The 21,040-nt window shown below is 42.0% G+C and overlaps 1 protein-coding gene across 3 annotated transcripts in view; it reads left to right on the plus strand.

Annotated features, from left to right (window-relative positions):
- PDE7B (phosphodiesterase 7B) overlaps positions 1–21,040 on the plus strand; it is a 293,310-nt gene that overhangs the window by 245,219 nt on the left and 27,051 nt on the right. For all 3 annotated transcript variants that reach the window (XM_008528280.2, XM_070559383.1, XM_008528288.2), the window contains 5 exons: positions 6,651–6,802; positions 8,883–8,946; positions 10,867–10,962; positions 13,050–13,150; positions 14,912–15,043. In XM_008528280.2, the coding sequence (XP_008526502.1) occupies positions 6,651–6,802; positions 8,883–8,946; positions 10,867–10,962; positions 13,050–13,150; positions 14,912–15,043 (545 nt within the window). The remainder of the gene's footprint in view (positions 1–6,650; positions 6,803–8,882; positions 8,947–10,866; positions 10,963–13,049; positions 13,151–14,911; positions 15,044–21,040) is intronic.

A 21,040-nucleotide genomic window follows, 5' to 3' on the forward strand; every position in this document is an offset into this window, starting at 1 on the left:
ATATGAAATTATATACTACATAATAAGTATTAGAGTAATTATTAGTACAATAATTATCAGGGTAGGGCATTAATTAATAACACATTATTTGAAAGATTCCATTGGATTAATGCTCTGAAAGTACTGATACTAGGTTTGTGGATTTGGGTCTCCACGTTGCTTCAGACACATTCTGCTCACTTCAACACAAAGGCACATTGTTGTCAGTGCCACCTGAGCATCACCTGAGCTACTTCTGCACCAATTACTAACTATTCGAATTCTGGAAACAGTTGGTGGAGACCCTGCTGGAGGAACCAGGTCTATAGTTGACAGAAGCAGCCTCATCATGCACGTGTGCTTATAGCTTTTTTATCCCGCATATTTATCTTAAATTTAAGATTTCTCCTAGTAACACAATTTAGCAGCCCCTATAAGGAGAATATGACATAGAGAGGGAACTCAAAATGAAACTAATTTTTATTAACATTTTTCGCATTTAAGCCAACCCCAACTTGTGAAATTTAAAAATTATCATACCCCCAGTGCCAATATAAACTTCATAACCCTAACATTAGTGTCTAAATAGTGCAGAAATGTGCTAATATGTACATATTTGTGAACTTCATCAAAGAACAAGTGAGCAGAAAATGAATTTCACAGTTGGGGTCCATGTGCACACAGATTAGGCAATGGAATATTCTGGAGCACCATTTTAAAACTGTTCTAAATGAGAATCTGGGCACGCACAGTCCATAAAACAACAAAATCCAAACAAAAATCACCATTAGCATAACTGTGAATGCCTTTAAATAATTTTTTTTAATTGTATAAAGGTTTTAAATAAACCTAGCATTTCACTATTAGGCACATTGTTAAGTCTAAATTTTCACAAGCTGAATTTAGCTGAGCTATCTGTAAAACTTAGCTAATCATTTAAATTTCTATCCAGAAATGCATATCACTATACTCCTAATTATCAAAGTAAATACACTAGTTATTTGCTGAAAGTACTTTTGGAAACAAACGTGTCAGATCTTATTCAGTAATTGTTTAACACATTTCAACGCTTCAGAGCACACTTCTTAGGACTATTACACAGCGTGGCAATTTATTCACAGGGGGTTCCTTATATGGATTTTTTTCTCCCAACTATATCTTCAGCTTATATCTTAGTTTTTCATTATCTCACATAGCACATATTGCTCCCTAAGTAATAGCTGATAAGTTAGTGATATTGTTTTAAATAAATTTATTTTTCTTGCATTATTGAATGCTCCTCCCATTTAGAGAGCTACCTTGAGAATTGTTTTTCATTTAACTTTATGTATGTCTTCCAATGAGAAAATTAAGCTATATTTGTTTTCATAAATGGCTATCTAGCTTCGCTTCTGAATTATTTTCTTGTTGATTAAAGAATAACCATATAGAAGTGCTAAATGGCACAGTCATGCCTTGCGTTGGTATTTTAGACAATATTGGTCATCAGTTAACAGTACAACTTGGCAGACACCTACCTGTGCATCTCAAACAGGAAGTTGGAAATTGCACAAATAAAGAATACACATCGTTAGAACCAATTTGTTCCGAAACTTTGAACACCGTCACGGTGAATGACATTATATGCTACATTTTTTCTAACCTACAGGCTACCATAAAAAATTAACTCTGAGAGGGTTTTATTGTCCAAGTTTATTTTATTATTGAATATTTTTTACATTTTCTGAGCTTATTCTCCAAAGACGTGACAGGGCAGGAACCAGACGCGTACCTCAGGCTCAGAATTTAAGAGGGAGCCAAACAACTCCGTAATCAAAACACATCTTATTTTAACACAATATTCTTTAAGTAAAAATAAAGGCCAAAAATATCAAAAATGTAAATAAAGATCAACAGAGACCTACGTTCTGTCATGTGTGTGGACTGTAATCTGTTTGACTGCAGGGTGAAAAATAAGGGGGAAGGAGGGAATCCTCCGTTTTCTTCTTTGGTTTAAGAACAAAAATGGACCTAAACTTACTGTCTCCAGCTCCTGACAGCATTAGATTAGTAATATTGTAGTTGCAATTTTAGTGTAATTTTAGTGAATAGAAGCCATTGTTCCTATCATCTAGATTTACTCTATGTATTCAAGTGTCATTATCTCAACTAAGGATCTGCTTAAAGTAGTACAGCATTTGGAAAGCTGAGTGGAAGTTTAAAAAGAAATAATCCATGGTCTCAATTTGCTCTGTTTGTGGCATATTTCCGCTATGCAGGCTTATCTGCTTTGTTTCTGATTCTGTTCTGTAAATATAGGCATACTCAGCTACAGGGGAGAACTTTTAGTGTTTAGAATGGGGAAATTTTCATAAAATATACGAAAACGAATGGATGTGTGTGTGGATATTTCCTTTTGGATTTGCCTCATACATAACACAGGCATAATTGACTTCACTTATTAATTGTGACAATTGATTTCATTCTATATAGTTCTGTGCAGAAGTACCACCACTCTTCTTTGCTCCCCTGTGTAGCAAAACTCGAGTCATCTATACTTGTCGTTGCCTCTGATTTCTCTCTTCCCATCTTCTCTCTCCCTTCTTAAACTTTATTATAAAATAATTTCATCTTTTTAGAGAAATTGCAAGAATCGAACAGAGAAATTCAGATGCCCTTTGCCTAGATGCGCCAGCTATCATATTCTGCCCCATTTGCCTGACCATGAGCCTTTTTTTTCTTCACACCTTGAGGATTGGTTGTACACCTCATGCCCCTTGGTCCCTAAATATTTCAGCACGTATCTTCCAAGAACAAGGGCATTCTTTTGTGTAACCACGTTTCAATTATCAAATTGAAGAAATGTATAGGTAGAATGCTATTATCTCATGTAGGAGTCTGTATCTACATTTCACAAATTGTCCTGACAATGTCATTTATGGGCATTTTCTTCTGATCCGGGATCCAGTTCAGGCTCGGGCACTGCATCCGTTGCGCTCTATCTGGCATCCTTACCGTGGACAGCACCTGGGACTTTGTCTTTCGTGACACTGATGTTCAAGGGTACTGATGGTTTGCTGGAGAATCCTTCAACTCGGGCTTTTCTGACGTTTCCTCTTTCTTGGAGTCGGAAGTGCATTTGGGGCAGGAACACCCCACAGGCCACGCTGTGCCCTCAGTGCACTACATCAGGAAGTGCAAGACGTCAGGCTCTCCCATTATTGATGTGAACTTTGATCACTTAGGGAAGATGGTACCCTTCTACATTTGTCCGATAACAAAACTACCCATTTTTCCTTTCCAATTCATAAGTCATCTGCGGGGAGATACTTTGACACTGTGTGACTATCCTGTTGTTTTTTAAACTTTCACTTAATAATTTTGGTAGGCATTGATGATTCTGGCCTGAATCAGTTATTACCACGAAGCTTGCAAAATGGACATTTTCTAACTCTATTATTTCTTCTACATTATTGGTTGGCTCTCTCTGCAGGGAAGAGCTTTCCTTTCTCCGTATTTATTTACTTGTTTACTTACTATTGGTATGGACTCATGGCTTCTTGTTTCAATCAGCAGTTTATAATCCATTCTCCCATTATTCATTTTGATGCTCAAATTTTCCCATATTTCCTCAGAGGGGCCCCCTTCAAGTTGTCTCCTCTGTCATTTGTAAATGAGCCCATCATTTTCGGAGCCCTCCCGTATTTTCCGGAGTAACAAGATGTTACCGTTCATCTTGTACTTTTCCTGCCCCAGCGCTAGACTCAGCCCTTTCTCCAAGGTGGTCTGGTTCCTTTTAGTGAGAAACAGTGTTTGAAAAACAAAACCCGGGTGCTGCACGTGCTCGTTGCTTCTAAGCATACAATAAAATGTGCTGTTTTAAGCTCACAGTTCGATGAATTTTGACAGATTTATACACCCCTGGTCAATTCTCCGTCTTCATTGCACTTATCGATCCACAGCATTTTGACAGCAACAGTCACATCTTCCTCCCTGCAGCGCCTTCCCCACTAGGCTTCCAGGAAACAATGCTCTCAGTGTGCCTCCATCCCCACGGGACACTCCCTCTCATCTCTGTTGTTTTTCTCTCCTCTTCCCCGTACCCTTTAAAGCTGAAGTACTCCAGAACTCAGACGCTGGTGCTTTGCTCGCCTGTATCTACATTCGCTCCTAGGTAATCTCATCTGACAACTCCCAGGCTTGTATCTCTAACCCAGTCTTCTCCCCCAAGCTCTGGATTTTATGTCCACTTATTTCTACTTGACATCTTCACCTGATTTTCCAGTAGATGTCCCAATTCAACACGTGCAAAACTGAAATCAAAGCCACGCCTGCTCCCCCTGCAGCCTTCCCATCTCAGGTGACGGCAGCTGCATTCTCCCAGTTGTTCAGGGCCCAAACTCGGAGGCACTCCAAAATGTTTTCAGAATCCCCCCATTCTACTCCTCCATTCTACTCCCCCGGGTCTGAGCAGCCGCCATCTCTCGCCAGGATTATTGAGTAGCCTGATGACAGGTGTCACTGCCTCAAAGCTCCTACGACGTGTCCCCAACACAGAAGCCAGGACAGCCCTTTTTAAGTTTGAGTGTGATCATATCCGTCTTCTGCTCGAAGCTTTGCCGTGCTTCCACATCTCACCCAGAGCAGAGCCCAAGCCGTCACAACCTCTGCAGGGCATGAGTCGTCCTCGCGCCCCCTCTGCTCCAAGACCTCTTCTCTTACTCCTCCCGTTTCCTCTCCTCCGGGTCCACAAGGAAATCCCGCTGCTCCTCCCCTGTGCCAGCACACCCGCCACGCTCCCACTCCGGGGCTTGTTGAGCCAATCCCTCTGTGTGGAAGGCATTTCCCAGATATCTGCTGGGCCAGCTCCCTCACCTCCTCCACGTTTTGATCAAATTGTGCCCTCTTGTGAGGCCATCCCTGACTATCCCACACAAGACTCCGGACCCCTCATCCCCTGCCCTCCTTTTTTCCCCATTGCACTTACCACCAGCCGCCACATTTTTATAAACCACTTACTTTTTGTTTCTCGTTTATTGTCTGTTTCTGCAAGACTGTAAGGTCCATTTGCTCACTGAAGTATCTAGAACTGAAGGATCTCACCAAGCATCTAGAACAGTCCTTGTCTCTTAGTAACTCTCAGAATATTTTTTAATAAGTGAATGAAGCACTTTATCCTGTCCTTTGATTCGATCAACTGATGGAGAGAAGAGAGAGAACCCACCAGCAGAACCGAGTCCACACGACACGCACCGTCTCTAAGATTGACGCGCGCCGAGCATCCGCCTCAGTTGTTCTCCTCTCCGTGTGCACTTGTATGCCTCTTTCCACTCAGGAAATCGAGACCTATTTTAAAATAAAAGTAATTTTAATTAGGCGGCGTTTCCAGAGTAGGTTTTGCTTGCCCTGAATGAAGCCTTTGCATGCATAATACAACCTCGGTAAGAACTGGTTTGGTCATTCACTGCCATTGGGGAGAGCCACATGCTCAGGAGGCCGTGCCCACTGTGCCCTGTGCTTCTGATCTCCATTGTGATTTTGAGTCGCATAGAGAAAGAGGGGAGATGGGAGGAGGCCTGAAAGAAACTAGAATTTCTTAATATATGAACTGTATCTTTTCCTACTAGAGTCTTCAATTGACTCCAGATCCACAAGTGGCAGCAAACATCATTTACGTGGCCCTAGAGTGATTCACAGAATTTCAGCTGAACTAAGATATACTTTGACAGACATTCAAATAGTGTGCTTGAGGTATTTCTAGACAGTCACCACGATGTCAACAGTCAAGTTTTTGGGGTTTTTTTTTTTTGTGACGAAAATTGGTCCTGAGCTAGCATGTGTTGCCAATCTTCCTCTTTTTGCTTGAGGAAGACTGTCGCTGAGCTAACATCTGTGCCAGTCCTCCTCCACTTTATATGGGACGCCGCCACAGCATGGCCTGGCCAGTGGTGCTAGGTCTGTGCCCAGGATCCAAACCTGGGCCACCGAAGCAGAGCCTGCGAACTTAACCACTACACCATCGGGCCAGCCCCACCAGTCAAGTTTTAGAAGGCACACATGATTTGAGTATTAAAATATCTTTACCTACAGTCATCACCAGTAAAAGAGAAGATACCCCATTAGAAATTAAACGCCTTCTCTTCTTCTTGTCATGGGGAGTCTAGGTCACTTTAGTCCCGAGATTATTAATTCCTTTGCTACTAACGTTCCTGGAACATTAAGAAACACTTCCTTATGTCTAAGCAAGGTATTGTCAACTCTTCTAATTCAGGTGAAGGATTTGATCAGGCTAGAGAGAGTTTAGGATGAAAACCTAGTGTCAATTTTGGAACCTCGCTTCCAATATCACAGAAAAAAGTATATCTTTTCCTTTCAAATCATGCAGAAACATGTAGCTTTCACTTGCCAAGCATACCAGCATCATTAACAAGAAAATGAAGTTTTTAATTCATGTATTTTATGTCTTCAAAATTCCATTCAGAAATATCTTGACATTTTAATGAATATAGTATATAAGAAATACCATTTTTGTTCCAGAAGAATTTCAAATGTAGAGTTAAATAGACTGCATTTAAGAAAGCACTGAGAGCATCTTTTCACATTCTCTCCTTTATAATATATTGTATTTTTACATACTGGAGCAAATAAGGCTTTTTAACTATATAACTTCTGAATTTGATTACTTTCCACAGATACAACACACTCAGGGGAAATTGGCACCAAGAAAAAGGTGAAAAGACTGTTAAGCTTTCAAAGATACTTCCATGCATCGAGGCTGCTTCGTGGGATTGTACCACAAGCCCCTCTCCACCTGCTGGATGAAGACTACCTGGGACAGGCAAGGGTGAGCGTCTTACCCCTCTCTCACCTCACAGCCGGCCAGTGACTGGAGCGTGTGTCTGAGAGCACCAGGTTTGAGTCCTGCCTCTGCCACGGAGGAGCCCTGTGACTCCAGCTAGTTAGTCAACACATCAAGACTCTTTCCTCAAGTATAAAATGATGTTAATAGAAACATCCACCTCATGAGGGTGATGCTGAGATTAGATGAGGTAAAGCTTGTCTACACGCTTAATATATTCACGCCGAGCACATGCTAGCCATTTTCATTTTTATAAATGTGAAAAACACATTTTCACAACACTAACTGAAGTGAAATTTTGAACTGATTACCATTGATTACCAATGAGAGAATAACTAAATTCTTTAGCCCATTAAATTATCTCCTTGTAATATCTGTGGTTAACCCAATAATTACCAACTCTTGGTTCTACCTTAGGCTATCAATATAGGGCATTGTCCTTTATATAATTTTTAATTCAGTCAAGTAATCTTTACAAATTTTACAATTATTTTTGCAACATATTGATTCAACTAAGGGAAGAAATTAATGTGTGACAATCTAAAAAATGTTCACAAATTGTCTCTAGCCGAAACTGCCAAAGGAATTCAAATATCAGGAATAAACTGCCTCAGTTCAAACAGAAGTCAAAAGCAGTATCTTATAGTTTACATGCACAGTAATAGCATGCTATCCAAGTACTGTTAAGAAATACATACTGTTAAGAAATAAGCAAGCACACCTAGAAGGACCTGCAACTAGAGTATACAGTTGTGTACTAGGGGGCTTTGGGGAGAAGAAGAAGAAGAAAAACAAAGATTGGCAACAGATGTTAGCTCAGTGCCAATCTTAAAAAAAAAAAAAAGAAAGAAGCAGCAAGCAATATCACAAGAACTAATTCCCAACATTAGGTCTACAAAAGGAAAAAGAGAATTTACTCCTTCTAACAACCCAAGGCCTAAGATTGAGTGAATGTCTGTTTGGTTGGTTGATTGGTTGGTTGGCTGGTGAGGGGAGAGCCAGACTAAGCTACCAGCACTGGAGCATCAATGACAAGCAAGCGCTGCCGGTGGCGCCTCCCCTCGAAGCAGCCGCCTTGAGCAGGCGCTGTCGAGATGGAGCCAGACAGCTGACCGGAAGTCAGCTATCAGAGACAAGTCCTGGTTCTGCCTTTAGTATTCATGACTTGAGTAAAATGCTCACTCAATCAAGACCCCACAAATAACCCATCATCCTTTCATTGTTATGATGCTGTTGTGAAGGTTTTTGTGCCCCATGACGAGGCCCCTGGATTTTATCATAAGACGCAGGGAAGCCGTTCAGGTCTGGCCCTCACCTGAACCAGTGGCTGTGAGAGGAGCTATAGTGAGGACAGTCAGCAAGTGCAACTTTGCGTCTGAGAGTCAACACCATCTAATTCTGAGCAGGGGGTATTCTGAAAAAGAAAAATAGGATAATAAGCCTGTCTGGGACAGCAGGTCTTTACCCAATATTCTCAATTGCCCACCTTCCGTTCCTAGCTGGTGGAGTGGTTAATTTCCCGGTTAGTCCACACTGAGCAGCGTAATGCACTCAGCAATCATTTTGACTTTGTTTATAAGAAATTTGTGATAACCTTCTCCCTTAAGTGTGTAGGAGTTTATGGTGTAGACTCCACTGAACTGCGATTGTGCCAGCTCTCTAACACGCGTGTGCTCGTTCTGCACGAGCAGGCTTCCCAGCACTGTACACATATTGCTTCATTGAATCCTCACAACAACCCTCGGCCACAGATGACATTGTCAGCCACATTTGTCAACTAGGAAACTGAGGTACAGAGAGGTTGAGAAAGTTGCCCAAGATCCCACAGCCAGGAAGCGCTGTGGCTGACATGGAACCAGGCATTCTGATTCCAGAGCCCATCCCTGTCACACTGTTGTTAGTAGCAAGACCAGTCAGGTTTGTTTTACTACAAAGCAGTGGTACGTAAAGCTGTAGTATGCTACTGTTTTCAACTTTTTAATTGTTTGGTTCATTCCATCTCTGAGTAAACATTTGCGTCTCCGACGTGACTCAGTCAAGCACTGTGTTTTTTTTGTCGTTTCAGCACATGCTCTCCAAAGTGGGAATGTGGGATTTTGACATTTTCTTGTTTGATCGCTTGACAAACGGTAAGTCACCCGAAAGAATTCTCACTAAAATAGACGCCACGAAGTGGGATTAATTTCATGAAAACAAAATTTATTTTTCAGCACCGTGATTCTCTTTTCCTTCTTTCCCCACTTTCGTAAGTCTACAGCCACTCAGGAAGGCCCAGGGCAAGGGAATGTTAATTCAGATGGAGAATGAGCACTGAATTTGGCCCGAGAATCTTAAGATCATTTCCTTCTGGCCGTGATGATTCCAAAGAAATTTGGAAACCACAGATGAGATGCTTTCCCTGCAGAATACTTTGGCCATATCCAAAAGGAGGAAGTCCATTGTTAGTCCGTGAAAACTAGAAGCTCGAAAGCTCGTCTGCTCAGTCCTGACTCTCACAGGCCAGGCGTTCATGCCCTTTCATTCAGTGAGCAGAATCTGCCTGTGGCAGGTGTCGTTCAGATGTGTTTGGCAGCATCAGAAGAAAACAGTTGCTGATGATAGAGTGTAAAAGTTTAGGCTGCACCCTTCAGTTTTGAAATCTTTGTGCCTATAAAGACTTTCCTTAAGAAAAAATAAAATTCCATTATATTTTCATCTGCTCATTAAACAAATGCTGAAAAGCTTAGGGAGCCAATGAAAGACATCACACTCAAAGCTGATCTTTGTACGTCCCGCCATCTACCAGGCTTGTGCCGTCAATCATCACAGATGGTTCTCTCACCATTCCATCACCTGACAAGCAACGTACAGTCAAGAGATGCAGCCTAAGACCATGAAACCAAGCGTTACCCTGCGGAAAGCTAATGAGACCACATTGGGATGGATCCCATAATCTTGTGTTTCAGTTTGCTCAAACCAACTAAGAAACGGGCATCAGCAAATGAAATTAACCATGAACAAAAGGACTGGTTCAATGGTATTTGTTAAAAACAAAGTGTAATCAGGACTCTTGTATATGAAATGAGTACTTGCCAAAGATTTTATTTAACTCAATTAATTAGAGATCCAGTAAGATGCCATAACTAGTTCAAAGGAGAATTCAAAGAGCCACATACACATAAGCAGTAGGAAATGCTGAAATGAATTTATAAATAACTGCAAAACTGGGAGGGGGAAATCAGTTGTATTTCCATCTAATTTCATTTGTGTGTATATGGACAAGAATCCCCTGCAGCAGTCAGTTACCTCCAACTTTGTTGTGAAATAGCGCAAAGACCGTGAAAGTTGCAGAGAGACATGGAACCAGGCACCCTGGAAGAATGCATGTGGGTAACACCTAGTTCTCCATTCAAGGCACCCGGTTATCCTCTTGATCCCTTTCAAAGTCTTTCATAAACTCTATAATGCTCTTAAAATTCAAAATTATTATTCTGCAATAAGCAAGATTTCCTGAATGCTTACAAGTTATTATAGCTTCAATTTTTTCTCTCTGCTGGCTTGAGTTATAGAATATTTCATGGTCAAATCTCCTCTTGGGTGATTTTTCTATTGGAAAAGGATAGGCTATGATCTTAAGCAACATGGTGGCTTAGATACTCCTGTAAATGTGGGAGTCAATTGGAAGCAACTCAAGGCACATTTCAAGTGATCATTAAACTGTATCTTTAAAAAATACATAAACACACACACACACACACACACACACACACACACACACGTGTGTCCAAGTCCTCAGTGGGCAGATTCCTTCTAACTCTTAATGTTCTCATTGCCTTGGGCGTGGGGAGAGGGTCTGAGCTAACTTTACTTCCACAATAAGTGAAACCCTAGGACCAGATGATAGTACTAACATCCTTCACACTTGAATAACTTCAAATCCAAAGGGGAAAACAAGTCATCCTATCAGAGAAACTTCATTACAGAAGCTTTGGAGCTTATAGTCGGTCTTGGTATTTTAAGGGTGATGGAGACGAGTTAAGAGGGGTGACGGGGTGACTGTCCTCCCACAGGAAACAGCCTAGTGACGCTGCTCTGCCACCTCTTCAGCACCCATGGGCTCATTCACCACTTCAAGTTAGACATGGTGACCTTACACAGGTTTTTAGGTAAGTCTCTTTTCCATATTCCTACCCTCATTCCCATGAATAATATCCGTTCATAATGCTCTTTAATATAAAGTGGCAAGAGCTATAGCATGGTAGATAAAGTCTTTAAATTAATCTGAAATTATCTCATCTTAATTTTAAAAAGTGGTTTACCCGTTTAAATCACGGAAAAAAATTGTGTACTTGATTAGTTATGTTCACGATAGGTAAAGGTTATATAAAGAAAACCATCAAGAGCATATAACTGTCAAAAAAGATACAGATCTTCTCCCACATTAACAAAACCCCATCCAGGTACACCTCAAATAATCCCAACCTGGACATGAGTTGTTGCAAATAGTCAATAGGCTTTTTAAAAAAATCGGAACTACAGTTTATGTGGCACCCACTAGGTACAGGGTGCCTTTAGTATGTTATCTCTAGCTGTTTCAACAACCCGGCAAGTTGGGTGTTATTGTCACCGTTTGACCCACAGTTAAGGAGAGGTTCTGAGAGGTTTCCTAACTTGCTCAAGGTCAACACCTAGTCCTTGGAAGAGCCTCAGTCCCAGCCGGGGTCTGTCTGACGTAAAAGCCCACCATCTTTCCACTCAGCTCCACCATCACTCTATCAAAAAGCAGCCCCAGCTCTAACTGACTTTATTTGTATGCTTATTTATCTGCCTGTGAATTACCCAGGCACATTTTAAATCACCAGATAACTTCCCTCTGCCACTTAGCTTGTTCCTGGCTTCGTTGACTTGCCCCATGGCTGTGCTTTGGCTGTGGAATCTCGCTGGGTGTTATCAAGAATAAAATACCAATGACAATGGTGACAGCGCAGCCACCACCACCACCGGGCTTCCATGGCAACTACATATGCAGGGACCTCTCCTAAGGACTTGCATATAGTAACACATTTAATCCTAACAGCAACCTTTGATGCTGGAGCCATTGTAATCCCAATTGTATGGAGAAGGAAACGAAGGAAACTTGTGGTTAAGGAACTCACCCAATACAAACAATAAGTGATAGAGCCAGAGTTTAAACATAATTGTAAAATAAACCTGCTGAATGAAAGGTATATGAAGCCCATCAGAAATCTCTGAAACCAGCCATGACATGGCTCAGTTCCAGAAAGACAAATAACCCCAAGGGAATTGAATTTAGACTGCTTGAGCAAAGTCATCACCATGAATAGAGCCAAATAATTCTGACATTTTTAGAGAGGGAGAACACAGGTACTTTGGACATGTGTGTGCACCCAGAGTACATGTAAAGATTGCAAAGATTCGATGACAGAAATAACACCGGAATCCAGAACCAAGCTCATAGCACGGGTTGAGAAAATATGGCCCCATTTGCAAATCCGGACATTCTATACACAGTGAATATGCCGTGTCCCAAGTGTTGCCTTGGTTATTAGCTGAAGTGGGCTAGTGGTTCTGTAAATAGCAAACCAAAATTGCTTGCTTATGTCTCTCCTTGGTGCCAAGAGCACTCTGGCCCTTAGCTAGAAGGGTGTGAAAGATGATAGCTTTCTTTCTCTAAATAAAGTCAAAATAAAAGTCAGGAGTCCTCAGTTGGATCAACGCAGTACCTCGAGCTTCTGCCTGAAGAAGCCCCAGATTTCCTCTGATCGGCATTTGTTATTCAAGTGATGAGCCAACCTTTGGAAATCAGGAGTCTGACGCTACTGGGGCTCTTTAAAAGGAAGCCTCTTTTATAGCACGTTATTCATAAATGGCAGCAAACCTAAATAATTAAACTATAGTGTGAAATAAAGTTGTCCTTTTCCTGCATATTTGTTTTTCGTATGAATGAAAGCCTTCATGAATGCCAGAAAGGGGAGATTTGTGAAGGTGGTGAGGAATCCCCAGGGCCTCGCAAATCCTGTTAGCCTTTCTCCCGTCTGCCCCGCTCCTGTCCACTCATTGCAGCCCAGTGGACCTGCCAAGCTTGCAAACCACGTTCACGTTTAAAGGGTCCTCGGGCTGCACATTTTGGAGATCCTGCTATTTTTAAGCAAAAGGGACTCCCCCCTAAGTCTGAGTGAGTATGCCCTTCTGTGTGGGGTTTAGCTGACTGAGTTATCTGTTTACCTCCTAGTCATGGTTCAAGAAGATTACCACAGCCAAAATCCATATCACAACGCTGTCCACGCAGCCGACGTCACCCAGGCCATGCACTGCTATCTGAAGGAGCCAAAGGTAAGGCTGCCCCCTCAGCTGTGGGGAAATGCGAAGCAAGCCACCTGCGAGGTCCCACGTCACCCCCCACATCAGAATAACTGAGTTACGTACGGGTCGTTCACAACATGAATACAGAAGGTTTATATTAAAGTCCCAACATCAGCTCCGAAAATCGTGTAATAGTCATGAAAGAGGAAGTAAGTTTTCTGAGGTTTCTTTTCATAATTTGTATATTTTCAAGGCTGCGTTAGGACAAAAAAGCCCTCTCCAGGACAATCTGTGTCTCTGATATCTTCAAAAGTCCCAGAACGAACCGTTTTGCCTTGGACTTTTGCCACGAACGGTACCAGCGCTGAACTTTTCTGGGAAGACTCTCCCACCTCGTGGTCTTTGATTGACAAATAGAATCAAAACGCTTCAATAATCAAGCTGCATTTCCTATGAAGGCAACTGGACAGCCTGATTCAGGCCCAAGAAAAAACTTATGAACATCAAAGACCTCATAGCAAGCACATTCTGATGTGATAAACCAATCCAAAATTAAAAACATAATAATAATGCTCATTACTCAAAATCAAGGCATTTCTTAGCCATATAAAACTTAGTTGGTATAACATACATGATAAAATTTCTTTTTTTTTTTTTAAACCAAAACCCAAACCTAGACTATGGTAGTTTGCTGCTGCTTCTTCTTCTTCTTCTTTTTTTTTTTTTTTTGGTGAAGAAGATTGGCCCTGAGCTAACATTTGTTGCCAATCTTCCTCTTCTCTTTTTCTCCCCAAAGCCCCAGTACATAGTTGTATATCATAGTTGTAAGTCATTGTAAGTCATTCTAGTTCTTCTATGTGGGATGCCACCACAGTATGGCTTGATGAGTGGTGTGTAGGTCCACACACTGGATCTGAACTGGCGAACCCCAGGCCACTGAAGTGGTGCTCACAAACTTAACCACTCAGCCACAGGGCTGGCCCCCAGGATGAGCTCTCTTAAGGTTTTTGGAAAATGATCTCCCAGGCAAAGACTCTGTTTAGTTCAATCAGTTTTAACATCAACCACTAAACATACAGATGCCAGACAGGCGTTCCCAATACGGAACCGGGTAGACGCCTCATTCCTGTCAAATATCCCAAGTAGAGCAAAGGTTTTGGTTTTAGTCTCTGAGTGGTCTGAAGTTGTATATCACACAGTGGTATATTTAAAGTGAGTGCTGGGCCCCCACTCTCCTGCTCGTCTTCCTAGCTAACCAAAGACTAACAATCTCTCACACTCACCCACTACTTACTACATGTGGAAGAATATGCAAGCCTTGCAATTCAGCCTGCTCTTCATTTCATATGGAAAGAAGTAGCGACACTATGGATGGTCGAGATGCACAAATGATTTATTTTAATGGGTCCATCACCTTGGCTTCCACTGTTTCCTTCATTTATGGCTTCCTCTAGAAGAGGGTTGCTCAGGCTCTGCCTTCTGCCTGCCCGCCGCAGAGCAGGGCTGCCCACGGGCAACCCCTACCACAAAACGACACCGAGGGGCAGTCAGAAGAGGGGGCTACCTGAATGATTACACAATGTGAGTGGCTTAATTACCTTCTGCAAAGTCCCTTTTCTCCTGCGATTCCACGTGAACGTCACCTCAGTGACTGCTTCAGAGGGTAGAGGTCTGGATGAAAGCCCTGATGGTTCAGCGAGGATGATTCATTCAGTTTGATTTAGCCAAAGCAAATGCTAACCTTTTCGGGAAAACACACCAATCAGTCTCCCCATTTGATTTTTCTAACAGCTCGCCAGCTTCCTCACGCCTCTGGACATCATGCTGGGGCTGCTGGCTGCAGCAGCACACGACGTTGACCACCCAGGGGTGAACCAGCCATTTTTGATCAAAACTAACCACCACCTCGCCAACCTGTATCAGGTAAGGGAGCCCGACACTGAGCCAGACACAGTACGGCCAGTGACGTGAGGGCCAGCCCTGGAGCATGAATCTCACCCTTGGAGATAGCCTTCATTCAGGGTCAGCCTCCGTGATGACCACAGCCGAAGAGCATGGGTTTGAAATAGGTCCAGGATATCCCCCAGGAAAGATTAAACTGATTTATGAGGATATCCAAGGAATTCAGTTTGCCCCGAAGCGGGTTTGAAATTGTCCAAAGCCAAACGGATCTCGGAGCCCACCCTCTCGCGGTCTGAGAATACCTGCCTTCCTGGGAACCACTCATACACGTGGCCAGTGGAAGCCAGTCCTTGCAGGACTTCTGTCAATGAAACTTCCCAGGTGCAATCCTAATTCAGGCTTATGTCTTTAAGACCATTTATGAATTTTATTGGTCTGAATCAGAGGTATGTTATCAAAGGCAAGAGGCATACTTTGTCTCTGGAAAATATTTCAGCAGCATGAGTGAGCTGGCCTGGAGAACTTTGATCCGTTATATTCTTTCAGATATTAAACCTTATATCATAAATGAATTACTCCCAGAATTTTCAACATGGTTCTTTGGAGACCTTTAGTTGTCATTCACAAAATCATTGCCTACAAGAGAGCCATTGATCTCAATTTTAGTAGATCTTTTGAAAAAGTTCAGTGCTGAAAGAATTCCTGACAGATCCCGTAAAACAGCTGCCTCCTACAAGCTGTTGTGACTGGAGGTGCATTTATTTCCAATAAAGTGCAATTGGAAGATGAATAAACGCCTTTCTCCATCTAGTTGTTTAGCTTTTGGCGTAGATGGCACCCCAAGGTGTACAGATCCACCTGGTATGTACTCAGTATCTGGCTCTCTCGGGCTGTCAGCCAGCACGAGAGCTGGGATAGATACCGCTGTGGAGAGGGGACAGGACGATAGAATGAAGAAAGCCTTTTGATGATGAGCTAAAAACCAAACAAAGAAAAATTAAAACTAAACTTTCTAAACCACCTCAGAAGCTAAACTTACTGCTTAAGAAAAACATAAATACTTGACTAGGGGGAAAACCAGTGTCTGGACTGAGAGCCCCAAATAGATTTTCTATTCCTGTCAATCCTGACTTTTTCAAATGTCTTTTATTAGACGAAGGAAATCAATCAGCAAGATTGACTACTCGATCCATTCCAACATAATGTAAATGCTTACATAATTCTAATTTCTCATCATCAAATAACTCCTATCAATGGAGTTTAAGAGAGTATCAACTGCTACTGACTGATTTGTACATAAAAATAGGGACCATAAAATTGTACTCTACATGTAACATACATAAAACACACAGTGAATTCACATTGAGACAGGAAATCAGAAAGAAACATGCCAGACGTTAAAGATAAAAGCAAGAAAGTGTAGAATTTCATCAATAATGAAGAATTAAATACTCGCCACTAGTTAACAAAAATTGATTCTCCAAAGAAAGCTACCCCAATCTATCTTTTTCAGATACCAAAAATGTTCTCAAAAAAGTGGATGCCTTACTCAAACTTTTGAAGTACAGATAATTTTTAATAATTCTTTACTTGAATATCTTTGTTAAAAATAAACATTCTAATACAACCAAATTCTGCAGCCCTTTCAATGCAACATACAGTCTTGTATATTTTTAATCAGCAACTATTTATTGCACATATCGGATGATACACTAGGATCTAGGAGTACAAAGATGAATAAAATATAATCTCTGCCTTCAAACATTTGTTGAAACTTGGTTGCTCATAATGTGCAAAATCCGAGAAAGCTTAATCCCAGTTTGAGAAAGGTTTGAGGAATTAGCTAAAGATATACACATAGACGCAACATTTCTAGAAAGTCTTTGAAGAGTAAATAAGTGTGCTGCTCTTTGTATCCAAAGATATTGCTACAATAAAGTGGGCTATTATTTTTTCTAGAAGTGGCTTTATCCATCTGAGCTGTCTGGCTTGATCCTCGATAGGAAAGAGAAGGATCCTTTTGATAATGTTTTGATAGAGAGAAGTTGGGACATAGGACTCAAAAGCCACATTCAAGATACTGTTTTCTTCAGTCCCCTGCTCAGTTGTTCTTAGGATCTCTCGGACACTAAGATCCATGTCTTTAAGTTTTAGGGACAGTGTTGAAGGCAAACCAGTATTGCATATTATCATAAAGATATTTCCAATGTCCTAGAGTTGGCTAGGAGAAAAGCTGAAACTGTTATCAGCAAAGTTGGGACTTAACATATTAAAAGTAAAAATTGTTATGAGGACCTGAAAATAATATGAGATTTCAATTTTGTCCAAAAAATTTATGATGCCTTTTATGTTTGGCTATATACCATTGCTTCTTAACTATTTGGAGGAACTCCAAAAAGATAAAGAAAATTTTCTGTAAAAATTCAGTTCACCGAATTATATAACTAACCTTTATTCAATACTTACCATGATCCAAGTGCTGTGCTAAATACTTTTTATATATTATATTACTGAATCTCCACAATAGCCCAGTTAGCTGGGTACTATTATCAACTTATTTTCCAGAAAGAGGAAATTGATACGTAGGAAATTCAGGAGTTGTTCCTGAAAATAAACAGCTAATGAATGGCGAAGTTGGGATTAGAACTCACGTCTTTTGTCTCCAGAGCTGAAGTGCGCTGCACATACTGCCTCTAAAACTCATATTAATCACCTACTGTGTGCAGACAACTCAGAGCTCTCCTCCAGCTCCTCTTACTACTGTGAAGGAGACGAGAGGACTATAAACAAGAGGCTGAGAGTGGGAGAGACCTTGCTAAGTGCTCTGTAGTAGAGAGCTGCAAACAAAACACGATGGGAAGACAGAAACCGATTCTGCAGATGGATATATCACCCAGCGTGTTGTGAGTATATATACACACAAAAATTATACACACATGCGCACACGTGTGGTTAACGAGAATACCGTAGAGAGGATGTGCCCGCAATGATGAGGCTTTGAAAACACTCTGTGCATGACTTTGCTACAATCCAGACTCACCAAAAATGAGATAAAGTGGAAGAGGGCTTCCTCCGCCTCCTTTTGTTGGCTGTGCTCTTTCAGTTCTAACAAATAAGAAGATCATTGCCTCACGCCGGCCTGTGCTCCTGCCCTGAGATAAGGAGAGAGCCAGGGCAGCTGGAGCGAAGGCCGGGTCCGAGGGCTCTCTCCGTTGCCTGTGTCTGGGCTGTACTCACCAGCTGCACTGCCAACCCGAGTTCAAAGCGAAGGTGATGAAGCACTTCCCACTGGCACGTCTCTGGTCAGACTGGAAGTGGTCCAGGGGTCGTGGTGGACTGAGGGGGAAAGGAGCAGGTGAGAGATAGAACCGAGAATCTTCTGTCCCTCTACCCTCCAACCCCTCACGCATGGGGGCTCAGCAGTTGGGCACAGCAAGCCTTACATCAGATACGTCTTGGTTATTACAATGCCAAGAGGAGTCACTTTCAGTTCGATTTAGAATTTAGCTCTTTTTGAGGGAGTCCAACTAGATATTAACTAGTGACAGAGCAAGCTGTATGAATAACATAATTCATAACTAATTGTTCCGTTAAACATATGTATTACACTCTATACTGTCTTGCAGGAGTTTATAATCATTTTTCTTAGTCACTTTCCACAAGCACTTAGAGCAGGTCAGCATTTTAACCCCTTTTTATTCTTAATGACTCTGAACCATAAATATGAAGCTGACAGAGCCAGGAGCAATGTTCCTCCCACGTGGTCCTACAACCTCTGCTCTAACAAGCAACAGTGAGGATGATACGTGCCCTCACAACTTCTGCTGTATGAAAGGTGATTACGACAAGTAGTGAGAACATGGTAAAGAGGAGGCTCAGATCTCATTTTCTGTTTCATAAAGTTTCTTCACAGTGAGGTGGCTGGCATGTGGCGTGTCTGTGGCCCTGATCTGAGCACAGGCCTGCCCCATGGATGGCAGTTGGTGTCCAGGCTCCTCGCTGTCAGAGCAGTGTCTTGGGCCGACGCTTCCTGCGGGTGGTAAGCATGGCAGTGCCATAGTTTCTTCAAGGGCCAAGGTCTTGTTTAGGACTCAAGGAGCTTCTGTTCCCCCGAGACCTCCTGGACTGGGGCCATTGCAGCGTTACCGAGGAGACTACTTGGCTTGTTAGGGAAGAACTCAGAGACTTCATTATCTCCCGGAGTCTTGCTTCTCTGTTTCGTGAGCAATTAAAAATGAAAACACAGACTATGCCTGTGTTCCTGTTGTTATTTTCCTTCTTGTATCCTCTGCTTTAAAAGGTACAGTGAACTCTGATTCTTACCGCACACCAGCCTCGGTTTAGCAACATCATTCTAAGTATTTTAATCAAAGAAATTGTCCAATAAATAGGGAAAAAACCTAACAGTTTAAAGCTGCCTTGTATGATAGTAAGTCTGCTCTGCCAGCTTCTCTTTGACAAATAGACTCTTGATTTAATTTGAAAGCCTGTGTTGGTGGTTTATTAAATGCCAGATGTGTTGTTATTCGGGAACAAAGAGATTGTTTTGTTTTTAGGGCAGATAATACTTGATAATTCAGACAAAAAGGGAAGTAAGGGTTTTACCTTAGGGGTTTTAAGGGGTTGAGTTTTCCAAATTAAAATTCTAATTAGATTTTCTTGCCACAAAAGTGGATATTTGCTCTTTCAACTTCATGGTGAAGATTATTCTTAAAACTGCAAATAGGAATAGTTTACGGCACTGGAGCACATTGTCACCGGGATAGTGGGCAATTGCTGGATTGATGCTTCTTAAAGGTCAGCAGATGTGGTACCCAATGTGGGATTCTAAAACAGCGCCAGGGTTTCAACGGATATGAGGTGGCATCGTCTCATCCTATGTTCAGATCTCCATGAGCATTTATGATGATTTTCCTCTTTGTTCAATCTACCTTTTGCTAATATTGGTCTTCGAGCCACTATGAAAGCCAGATAAGCCTGTAGGAACAAATCCAGCTCCCCGTTAGGAAGGACACAGATCACTCTGATCCTTCCCTATGAAACACCGGCACATTCCAGCCTGCTCGCTCACCCCGCCCCTCCGCAGTGCAGGGCACCAGCATCGCCCTCGTCCTGTCTGCCCTCGGCCTCGCCTGGCTCCAGCCCTTCCTCCACTGTGCAGCCAGAATGAGCTTCCTGGAACTCAACTCTGACACGTAGATAGCCGCCTGGTTGAAGTTGCATTGCCTAAAGATTAAGTCCAAGTGTCTCAACACAGTTTACAAACCACATCACAATCTGACCCCCAGTACACTTCCCAGCTTCACTTCCTGCCACTACTCTCAGAGTCCCAAACGTAGCTCATTCCTTTATTCATTCAACAAATATTTATTGAGCACTTGATGCGTGCCAAGTTCTGGGACTACAGAAGATGAACAAAACCAATAAAAATCCCTGCTTTCTACCAGGGGTAGTAGAAAATAACTAAGTAAAATATAGGCTATATTAGAAAATGAAAATTTCTTATGATTAAAAGAAATAAAGCAGGGTGGGAAGGCATGAAGTGTCCCTCTAGCTTACAGGTCTTCAGGCACCTGCTCTTTCTTCTGCCTGTTTTAATGAAATAAGCTCCCTCTCTGTGGCTGTCCTCTCTAACTCTCTCACCCTCTTGATCTCAACCTGGACACATCTTCGTCTTGAAAGGCTTCTTTTTCTTCAAAACTCCGTCATCTGTGCCCTCCTATACGATTTCACAGCCCTCTATTATTTCCCTATCATGGTGTTTATCTCTCTAAACTGATATTTCCTGATTAGATGTCCACATCCCCTACAGCCTGCAAGCTTCTGGGCGCCTGCCTCACTCACTACTGTCTCCTCAGCATCCGGCACAGTCCTGGTGTTCGGTGAATATTTGTTGGGTGGTGGGAGGTTTGCTGGATAAGTAAGTGGATGTATGGATGGATAGATGCATGCAACAAGAAAGACAGGACCTGAGTAACACTGAGGGGTCGGGAATACTAGCAACAGTGAGCACACAGA

This window comes from Equus przewalskii, chromosome 9, assembly GCF_037783145.1.
Source record: "Equus przewalskii isolate Varuska chromosome 9, EquPr2, whole genome shotgun sequence".
Lineage (NCBI taxonomy): Eukaryota > Metazoa > Chordata > Mammalia > Perissodactyla > Equidae > Equus > Equus przewalskii.